Consider the following 11,551-nt stretch of genomic DNA (forward strand, 5'->3'; position numbering starts at 1 on the left):
TTCTGCAGGGATCTGCGTGAAGAATTGACATGTCGCTTCCTTACCTGGATCCGCAGAGAAACGGGTTGGAATTCTGCATAATCCGTAGCAGAAACCGCTGCCTATTAGCCACGGATTTCTGCTGCGGTTTACAGGTGGATTCTGCGTCACAATCCGCCGGGTGACGTCTCCTTTATCCAGGGCGAGACCTGTGTGCAGAATTTCCAATTCATCTCCGCATGAAGAATGACAGGTCACGTCTTCAGGCGGATGCATGTCAGGAACTCCGCACACAGGTCTCGCCCATTGAGGGGGTTAACTCCATTGGAGATCTGCAGCAAAATCCACGGAACAGCCACGGTTTTTAACGCAGAATCTGCAGGAAAAAATACATGTTGGGTTCCACAGTGTAAACTTTCCATAAGGGTGTGTTCACACAGCAGGAAATCTGCGCCAGAGCTGCAACAAAAACCTGCAAAATTCGTGCCATTAGTGTGAATGTGATGCGGATCGGCAGCAGATTTAACCCCTTCGAGTAAAATCTGATGAAGATCCACATCAAAAATCATGTCCAATGGCGCGGGTTTTGACTTTTTGTCTACAGCGTTTTTTCGCTACGTGTCGCCGTTCATGCAATGCTCTACACAACCAGCATAGGTTTACAATCACTGCCGGCATCACCCCTAAACACTGGGGTCACCGCAGGGCATCACCTCGTATTTCAGGGACAGCAGGTTCTCGTTGTGCGGGATTTCTCTAATGACCGTCGACGAGAAGTCCGTTTCCTGCAAGAAAAAGATGAAATCAGAGAATCCATCATGTTGTATATGCAGAAATCGAAGCGATCAGAGGCGTCCTAGCCAAGAGTCCACAATGCACTGGGGCGTAAACCCCACAACCCCCACAATGCAGCGCAGCACAGATGTCACTGGAGGAAGGTAACAGCAAAGCTGCTGAATCCTAAACGCAGCTCTGGGTGTGAGTGGAGCGTAAAGAGCTTTCAGAGGCAACGAAAATAGTGAAAAAAATTGTTCAAATGAGCAAAAATGAACGAAAATCGCAGCCAAAGACCGACCGCTAATCGCTCCCTTCTCGCTGATGTCACGCAGAATAAACATAATCGTTGGCTCGTTCGCTAATCGTTCAGTTTAAATACAGATTTTGTGGCCCTTCACTTCAGATCAAAGCAAGTCAAGTGTTTGGAAAGGTTTCCAACGCTGTATGTAGAGGTCACCCGTAGGGGGCGCTCATAACATCCACTCATTTAAACCCTTACCAGCTCACGCTGCTCATCGCTCAGGTCCACGGTGCTCAGCTGCCCCATGCGGGAGAAGATGGAGCTTGGAAACTAGGAGAGAAAAAGGGGAGAATGATTAATAACTGAAGGGGAGGGGCTTATAGAGCGCCATTACCAGGAGACGAGGGTCAGATCATATCAGGACGGGGCGAGATAAAGACCAGATGGGGAAATCATCATCATCATATCAGAAAGAGGAAGGAGCCGTCCGACAGGGGGAGGGGGGGGGACAAGAAGTGGAATTAGAGGCTCCTGCATGAAATACAAGACTACTGAGAAAACCGTAAGAGGATTTAAAGGGACAGTGCCCCCTGTGGGCGATCCGTACCTCGTGTGCCCTGTGGGCAATCCCCGCCCCCTGTGCCCGGTACCATCACAGTATGGACTGAGCAGCCACAGTATGCGCTTATGGCCGAGCGCCAAGCAGGCGGCACCCAGACATGTTGTATCAGCACATCTCGTATCGCCGCCAGCCGAGATAAATCACCCCGATAAATCACAGCGTGTGCGCCATTCACAGGATAAGGGATTTCAACGCGCTGCGCAGACCAGTTCTGTCATTCCTCACCTTACAGTGGCTTATTTTTTTTTTTTTTTAAATGAAGTCTATTTCTCTCTGTTATCAGCCATTACGCATATATTTTTTTTATGCGCGTAATACAGTCAGCACAAACCCTACTGACTTGCTCTGGGTATATTCAACCGCTCGTATTTGCCGTGCGTGGAGAAAACGGCAGCGTGTCCTATTTTGGGGCGCTCGTACAAATCTACAGGTGCGCAAAATACACCTTGAACATGCGTGTTAGCAGACCGTGCCGGCATGAATCTGGTCTTCTTGCATTTTCTTTGCATGCTGTGAATACGGACGCCACTCGCGCCCAGCCCAAGACAGATGGATATGATCTATTGCTCCCTGTTATCAGCCAGAGGCTGTAGGGTTCTTCAGTGGTGACTGGAAGCCACCATGGCAGTTGATAGAGGTTTCCCAATCGGCCTCATGGGGTCATTCGGGGCGGTGGCGTGGTTTTAATGGCGTTACACGGCGATTTACGCAACCCGTGTCAGTAAATGTGCTCTGGTCTCCGCACAGCAGTGAGTCACTAATTACCAGGCACGTTAATTACATCCCTGCAATCTATTCTCTGTTATCAGCCAGCTGGGCAGAGGCTGACGGCGGCGTTCTTCAATGGGATGAGTTGTAAGCCACGAACCGGTCGGATACCGACCTGCGATCATGCATGGACAGTAATTACGGATGGTTGCCAGAGATGGCGGATGTGCGCGGTTTTCACGGAAGCAGCATCTCTCCCCTCCAGACGCTTTTCTATCCATTTTCCTCTGAAGTTGCGAGTGTTTTCGCCGCTCGTAGGGAACATTAATCACATATGGGCATCAGAACACTCGCACCCACTGACATCACGGAGGCCGTCCGCGCTAAGATGGAGCATGCTGCGATTTTTCTTCCGTTCGCGGACTACGCAATTCGTTCCTGTGAGTGTGAACGAAAAAGCGAAAATGCCTGCATCCTACTGCGGATCTTCCGTGTTGGAAGCCATCGCGGATTCGGGGGTTAAACTAGGAACTGGACGACGAACCGTAAGAGCTAAGATCGTTCCGTGTAAAAGGACCCTTTGAGGACCCCCTCCCCCAATGGGAGCGGAGGGGCTTCAGGAAGGGGCTGCGGTGGGATCACCCCCTTAACTACGACATCCAGGGAGAATGAAGAGTCCTGCAACTTTCTAATATTCTTGCACTTCAAGCCCCTTTTCAAGATTTCTGCTTGCTGTTAGTGAATGGCGACATTCCTGCTTACAGTCGCAGGCGGAGACCCCTGGGGCGTGACAAGTGGGAGGGATTTAGCCTCTACATACAAACAAGAGTAAAACCGCTCTCATTCATCGACAGCAAGCAGAGATCTTAAAATAAACTGAAAAAAAAGAAAAGTTTAGAAAGATTGCCAAAACCTTTTATTATCCAACGGTGAAGCTGTAGGGGAACGCCTGTGCGGACGGGGGGAGGGGGGGGGGGGGGGGGGGAGGGGGCGAATAGCTGCAGAGAAGAGGGGAGCCCCACAGAGAGGCACACCCAGTGGAGAACCCCCTACCCCACCCTGCTGCACCCAGAACTGCCCGAGTGTCTCCAGTCCACCTCCGGCACCCCAGGACAATTAAAACCAATTATGCCCTCCCCTCTGGGCTGTGATCAGGGCAACAAGATCCAGAGTCAGTAACACAATGTGACCCCGGACTGATGCAACATTGTCCAGCATCGGAAGAAGTGATGATCATCAGTCAGCTGACTGCAGCAACCGCAGGGGAACACCGCCGGACCAGAGGGAGGGGAGCGTACAAGGGAGCAGTACATGGGCCAAAGTGCAGGTCCGGGCCCCAACCCCAGGCGGGCAACTTCAGAGGGGGAGGGGAGGACATCATTGGTTTTGATTGTCCTTTATGCCTTTGTCCCGGGGTGTCGGAGGTGGACTGGGCACACTCGGACAGGAGGGGGGATCCCCAACCCGAGGCAGGCAACTTCAGGGAGGAGAGGGGGGAGCAGTCCCTAAGCCGAAGCGGGCAACTTCAGGGGGAGGAGGGGGTCCCCAACCATAGAGCTACATAAGCTGATGCGCTGCACAATAGCTCTGCACATTTCAGGTCTTCAGCCGTTGTCAGACTACAAGTCCCAGAATGCCTGCCTGCATGTTCAAGGATGGGGGAACTGAAGCCACAGGTTACATGGCAATGCATTACAAGGAGCCGGGCCTGCTGGGAGTTGTAGTCAGACCATAGCCAGAAACCATAGCCTGTGGGCCACTATAAAGATGGAGCGGGCGAGGACTGCAGTAATAGTCACACATCAGCCAGTGTCCCACTGAACTACATGGAGCTGGACATGCTGGGAGTTGTAGTCACACAATGTCAGGAGAGCCACAGCGTGAGACTATACCACTCCCAGCATCTCCGGCTCCTGTGCTGCTGGGACTACAACTCCCAGCAAGCCTAGCTCTATAGCCACACTGAGCTGGACATGCTGGGAGTTGTAGTCACACAACGGCAGTAGAGATGAGGTCCCTGCCCTCCGCCCAGAGGCATCTAGTACACCTGCTGGGCGCTCACAGTATTACATAATCCCCAGGGCTCTGCACAATCACAGCCGACCCCACCCAACAAACACCACAGGCAGCTGGCGCAGCGCACCACAAGCCCCAGCACACCCACACTGGGGGACCAGCTCATACACTGCAATCAAGGGAAGGAACTAACTGTCCTTGCCACTTCCAGTCCCACTGGGATCTGTGAGGTGGGGCCAAAGACAGCCGCCTGGGAAGGGTCACGTCCTTGTGTCTGTCCGAACGCATCACCCTCCAGCTCTGCAGGGTTCACTTATTTTCTGATGAGCCACTTTTTACTTTAAGTCACATACCCATCCCAGAGAAGCATAGAGCAGTCCACTGGGGCAAAGACAGCAGAACAGTGAGTGCAGCTCTGGAGTATAATACAGGATGTAACTCAGGATCAGTACAGGATAAGTAATGTATGCACACAGTGACTCCACCAGCAGAATAGTGAGTGCAGCTCTGGAGTATAATACAGGATGTAACTCAGGATCAGTACAGGATAAGTAATGTATGTACACAGTGACTCCACCAGCAGAATAGTGAGTGCAGCTCTGGGGTATAATACAGGATGTAACTCAGGATCAGTACAGGATAAGTAATGTATGTACACAGTGACTCCACCAGCAGAATAGTGAGTGCAGCTCTGGGGTATAATACAGGATGTAACTCAGGATCAGTACAGGATAAGTAATGTATGTACACAGTAACTCCACCAGCAGAATAGTGAGTACAGCTCTGGAGTATAATACAGGATGTAACTCAGGATCAGTACAGGATAAGTAATGTATGCACACAGTGACTCCACCAGCAGAATAGTGAGTGCAGCTCTGGAGTATAATACAGGATGTAACTCAGGATCAGTACGGGATAAGTAATGTATGTACACAGTGACTCCACCAGCAGAATAGTGAGCGCAGCTCTGGAGTATAATGAAGGATGTAACTCAGGGTCAGTACAGGATAAGTAATGTATGTACACAGTGACCCCACCAGCAGAATAGTGAGTGCAGCTCTGGAGTATAATGCAGGATGTAACTCAGGATCAGTACAGGATAAGTAATGTATGTACACAGTGACTCCACCAGCAGAATAGTGAGTGCAGCTCTGGAGTATAATACAGAATGTAACTCAGGATCAGTACGGGATAAGTAATGTATGTACACAGTGACTCCACCAGCAGAATAGTGAGCGCAGCTCTGGAGTATAATGAAGGATGTAACTCAGGAACAGTACAGGATAAGTAATGTATGTACACAGTGACTCCACCAGCAGAATAGTGAGTGCAGCTCTGGAGTATAATACAGGATGTAACTCAGGATCAGTACAGGATAAGTAATGTATGTACACAGTGACTCAGCCAGCAGAATAGTGAGTGCAGCTCTGGGGTATAATACAGGATGTAACTCAGGATCAGTACAGGATAAGTAATGTATGTACACAGTGACTCCACCAGCAGAATAGTGAGTGCAGCTCAGGGGTATAATGCAGGATGTAACTCAGGATCAGTACAGGGTAAGTAATGTATGTACACAGTGACTCCACCAGCAGAATAGTGAGTGCAGCTCTGGGGTATAATACAGGATGTAACTCAGGATCAGTACAGGATAAGTAATGTATGTACACAGTGACCCCACCAGCGGAATAGTGAGTGCAGCTCTGTAGTATAATCCAGGATGTAACTCAGGAGCAGTACAGTATAAGTAATGTATGTACACAGCGACTACCAGCAGAATAGTGAGTGCAGCTGTGAAGTATAATAGAAGATGTAACTCACGATCAGTATTGCACTCCCCAATCCTTCTATAGAAGGATCAGCGGTATGGAACTTCTGTTCTGTATGGCTTCCGCTACTCTGATTTAAGCTTTAACTCATTCTGGACTTTTCAAGCTCTATAAAGGCAAAACCGCAGGATATATTGTGAAATCTCAATGCACAAGAGTCAAAGTCAGCGCAGCAGGAAGCGACCTCCCCGCTCCCAGAGGGGTCACTAGGAGCAAGTACTTTACCTAATATGTAGCTGTACTATCTGATAACATCACAGCGAAAAGCTACAGACTCCAAACTACAGCTCTTCAGAACTACAACTCCCAGCAGACTGCGGGGCTACAACTCCCAGCAGACTGCGGGGCTACAACTCCCAGCAGACTGCGGGGCTACAACTCCCAGCAGACTGCGGGGCTACAACTCCCAGCAGACTGCGGGGCTACAACTCCCAGCAGACTGCGGGGCTACAACTCCCAGCAGACGGCGGGGCTTCGGGGGGTACAACTCCCAGCAGACGGCGGGGCTTCGGGGCGTACAACTCCCAGCAGACGGCGGGGCTTCGGGGCGTACAACTCCCAGCAGACGGCGGGGCTTCGGGGCGTACAACTCCCAGCAGACGGCGGGGCTTCGGGGCGTACAACTCCCAGCAGACGGCGGGGCTTCGGGGCGTACAACTCCCAGCAGACGGCGGGGCTTCGGGGCGTACAACTCCCAGCAGACGGCGGGGCTTCGGGGCGTACAACTCCCAGCAGACGGCGGGGCTTCGGGGCGTACAACTCCCAGCAGACGGCGGGGCTTCGGGGCGTACAACTCCCAGCAGACGGCGGGGCTTCGGGGCGTACAACTCCCAGCAGACGGCGGGGCTTCGGGGCGTACAACTCCCAGCAGACGGCGGGGCTTCGGGGCGTACAACTCCCAGCAGACGGCGGGGCTTCGGGGCGTACAACTCCCAGCAGACGGCGGGGCTTCGGGGCGTACAACTCCCAGCAGACTGCGGGGCTTCGGGGCGTACAACTCCCAGCAGACTGCGGGGCTTCGGGGCGTACAACTCCCAGCAGACTGCGGGGCTTCGGGGCGTACAACTCCCAGCAGACTGCGGGGCTTCGGGGCGTACAACTCCCAGCAGACTGCGGGGCTTCGGGGCGTACAACTCCCAGCAGACTGCGGGGCTTCGGGGCGTACAACTCCCAGCAGACTGCGGGGCTTCGGGGCGTACAACTCCCAGCAGACTGCGGGGCTTCGGGGCGTACAACTCCCAGCAGACTGCGGGGCTTCGGGGCGTACAACTCCCAGCAGACTGCGGGGCTTCGGGGCGTACAACTCCCAGCAGACTGCGGGGCTTCGGGGCGTACAACTCCCAGCAGACTGCGGGGCTTCGGGGCTACAACTCCCAGCAGACTGCGGGGCTTCGGGGCTACAACTCCCAGCAGACTGCGGGGCTTCGGGGCTACAACTCCCAGCAGACTGCGGGGCTACAACTCCCAGCAGACTGCGGGGCTTCGGGGCTACAACTCCCAGCATACTCTGTAGCATGGAAATGAACTCTTCTAACCCCAAGAATAACCCAAATATTTACTGCAAAGCATCATGGTCCCAAAGTTGACCCCAATGTCCTATTTATACAGGGGGCTGACGGCATCTAAGTACAGGATGGGAGTACACGGATATTGTAAGGGTGCAATCCATAGAAGACAGAGATTTAAGGGGACAGTGACTTCACGGAAAGTCCGCTCAGGCTGGAACGTTACTGGGAAGTCATACATTGCTGCTTTACGTCGCCCCCTGGCTGTGGGGAAAATAACTGCAGGTATTGTGAAATACTTCTAAGAGGAAGTGATTTGTTACATTGTACAGAACAGAAACCAACTATGTATTCAGATTTTACAACTTCTATTCTGGGAAAGCCGAATGCCATCCGACATATCCACTGCTAGCCGCCATTACCCAACTCTCCGAGAGTCCTGAACAGCAGATCTGCCCAGTTATACAGCACAACATGCAGGAGACCAGGAAAGCTGAATGTCTGATCTAGCAGAGGTGTGACTACAACTCCCAGCATGAACTACTAAGAACAGCCTCTCCGGTTACGCTGGGAGTTGTAGTGCCCCTGCAGCAGGAAAGGGAGGATTACCGGGAGAGAAGATCATGAGAGACAAATCCTCAGCAGCCGGAGTGTTATAATCTATTATAATCCACGTCTCTTCTCCCTCAGCGGTCACCCCCCCCCCCCCCTCCCCATGTCAAAAGGCTTAAAAGGCAACTCCATAATACAAACAGAATACAGAAAGTAAGTGCCCTCCTGTGCCGGATCATAACGCAAGGGACTGAATTCGGGGGTGAATATATAGAGAGGGGTCTATGGGCAATCATAGTGCACAGAGGGGTCCCGAAATGGGTCCCACACAACCCCTCTCCTGAAAGCCCCACCCCAGATGGAACACCCAGCAGAGACCCCAAAACAAAAAGCACTGTCTAGAGTCCCCTCAATCTCTTGCCCCCATACCCCAGCCCACCACAATGCCGCTGGTTTCACCAGTATGACCCCTGTACTCAACCTTCCCAAGGCCCCATGACCCTCTAGAGCTCCCCAGACTGCCTGTCCAAAGCGCACAGAAATCACCCTCCTTCATCATGAACCTCACTTGGGACCCTAAAGGCAATCTATTCTATTAAAGTGCCCCCAAACTGTTTGCACCCACCATCCACACTACGAGTAGTGCCCCCACCGAGCCCCCTAAATCTTGCCCCTGTTCACACCACAACCAGCCACAATGCCCCAAGTACCCAAACTTCCCCCAGGACCTACTAAGAGCCACTCAGACAGTCCGCTCCCAAGGACCCTCCTTACCTCCAAACTGTACATCCTGCCCAAAACCCTATTCACACCCACCTCAATTATGAACGTCACCAGTGACCCCAAGACCACCCACCTACTTAATGGCCCCACGCTGTCCGCTCCCACATTGGCTATTCAGAACCCCCCAAACAGTTGCCCCCATACAGCTCAACCAGCTACAATGCCCCCAGAATGACTCCCTATTCAAACTTCCCACAGTCCTACTAAGAGCCCCCCAGACTGTCCTGCCCAAAGCTAAAGACCAACCACTCCTCTGGGAGCCCCTAGACTGCCCAAAACACCAAGATTCACCCCCACCTGAACCATGATCATCACCAGGAACCCCCAGACTATCAACCCGACTAAGACCCCCAGACTGTCCGTTCCCACCGAACACAGAATACTTAAAGCCCCCACACAGCCCAGTCAGCCACGATGCCCCCTGATCCCTCATTATAACCCTCGTATTAAGCCTTCCCCAAGAACCTACTAACAGCCCCCCAGACTATCCGTCCTGCCCCCCAGAATCACCCCCCACCTGGACCATGGTCATCAGCAACCTCAAGACTCACCACTTTTTGGAGCCCACCAGATGGCATGCCTGGCCCAAATCCCCAAGAATCCCCCCTCTATACACACCCACCAGGAACCTCATCAAGGACCCCAAGATTCTCCACCGTTCTTAAAGCCCCCCAGACTCCACACCAACAACCTTCAGACTCCCCCACCCCCCCCAACTAGTCACAATACCCCTCGTTTCCGCCAGCGTGACCCCCAGACTCAAACTTCCCCTAAGTCCTATTAAGACCCCCCATCTACACTGCAGCCCTCGCCCGGCCCCCCAAATCCCTGCTAGTCACAGCTACCAAATTGTCCATGCTAACCAAAGCCCCAGAATCCCCCTCTTACACTCCCCTACCCCACTGAGACCCTTATCCAGGACCCCAGTCTTCTTAAAGCCCCCCAGACTGTCCACCCAAAGCCCCCCTCTATCTGTAGTGCCCACCAGGGAGCCCCCCTCCTATTTAGCACCTCTCCCTCCAGACTCTGCACCATGCCCAGTGCCCCCACCCCAGTCACACCCACCCACACCATCACTCTCAAAGACCCCCCAAGCTGTCCACCCTGCCCAAAGCACTTAGAATCACCCCCACCTCAACCGTCACCCCATCAGAGACCCCCGACACCCTCCGCACTTCCCAGGGACCCCCAAACTGCCCGCCCTACCCAAAGCCCCACCATGATCAGCCCCACCTGGATCAGGACTCTCACCTGGGACCCCCGCCGTACTTGGCGCCCCGCCCCCACTACTCCTAGTGCTCACCCAGACTCCCCGCAGTAATGGGATCCCCCTGACCACCCCTCCCTGTAGCCCCTGCACCGCTAGGACCCCCATGTCCTCCCTGGTCCCCGTCTCACCTGTCGGGCTCCGTCCCCGTTCAGCAGCGGCGTGCTCTCGCCGTCCTCCTCCGGCTGCTCCCTCCCGGACCAGGACACCCTGTTGGCCACATTGGCCATCTTCCGTCCGCCGCTCAGTGTTTGTGCATGTGACAGAGCGAGCCGCGGCGATCAGCCGGTCATGTGACTCAGCGGCTACGGCGCGTCAGCAGGGTCATACCAGGAATGTGACGCGGGGGATGACGGGTAATGTAGTCTTACTGCGTCTAGAGCGGCTACTGCGTTACCACGGCAACACAGCTGCTGGCACCTTCCCTGCCGGCTGATGAGCTGTAATGTGGCACTTTCCACAGTGATGCCCGGCTTGAGCCACCCCTGCCCTCCCTGGGGCCATTATGGTGCTGGCACATATCTGAAACGTGACAAATCTCATAATAAAAATGGCCTATGACTTTACTAATAATGTGAGGACAAAAATAACAAAAAAAACCCCAATGTTTTAATGATTTAGATGACTTGGAGCGAGAGGTGCACTGATTTGTATCGGGGTCACAGTTAAACGCAGTTCTAAATTCCGAGGAGTCTTGGAATTCCATCCAATAATGCCATGTTTTGGAGAATTTCGCCTGTGTTTCTTTAACCCCTTAAGGACCAGACACTTTTTAGGGATTTTACCCACGTGGTGGTTTTACTGCCCAATTTTTTTCCTTCAGCGACCAAAATTATTTTGCTCCGTATTTTTTTTAAATATCTTTTTCACTGACTTTTTTCCCCAGTTTTTTAGTTTTATTGGGCACTGTTTGCAAAAGGAGGGGTGGGGGCGGAGCTAAGTTCCACCCCCTCCCATTGCAAATAGTGGAGACGTGAAAACCCAGCCGATATACGCACTTTGGAATAAGCCCTAACATTTATAGTTTTTTTATTTAATTAGTATATTTACGCTTAATTAAAATATAGAAATGGGTTCCTCATTTTGTTTCGGCTGTTTTGATATATAGTGTGTATGGTTTTGGATTACAGGGCGCATACGGCATCGGCTTTGGGTTATCTTTTTTTTGTATATTTTTATTTTATTCTGTAATTTTGTTTTACGTAGTTATGTATTTTTTTTGCCCTCTATATCCCCCATGACATTATATAAGACCTCTGGGGGACATTCACA

General features: G+C 52.5%; 1 protein-coding gene across 1 annotated transcript in view; it reads right to left on the minus strand.

Annotated features, from left to right (window-relative positions):
• The window catches only part of CLCN7 (chloride voltage-gated channel 7), a 39,768-nt gene extending 29,204 nt beyond the window's left edge, over nt 1–10,564 (minus strand). The window contains exons 1-3 of the mRNA XM_066576703.1: nt 10,411–10,564; nt 1,256–1,327; nt 693–764 (exon numbers count right to left, since the gene is read on the minus strand). Coding sequence (XP_066432800.1) covers nt 693–764; nt 1,256–1,327; nt 10,411–10,509 — 243 coding nt within the window. The 5' untranslated portion in view covers nt 10,510–10,564. The remainder of the gene's footprint in view (nt 1–692; nt 765–1,255; nt 1,328–10,410) is intronic.
• Between the last annotated feature and the right edge of the window lie 987 nt (nt 10,565–11,551).

Source organism: Eleutherodactylus coqui, chromosome 8 (assembly GCF_035609145.1).
Source record: "Eleutherodactylus coqui strain aEleCoq1 chromosome 8, aEleCoq1.hap1, whole genome shotgun sequence".
In the NCBI taxonomy this organism is placed as follows: Eukaryota; Metazoa; Chordata; class Amphibia; order Anura; family Eleutherodactylidae; genus Eleutherodactylus; species Eleutherodactylus coqui.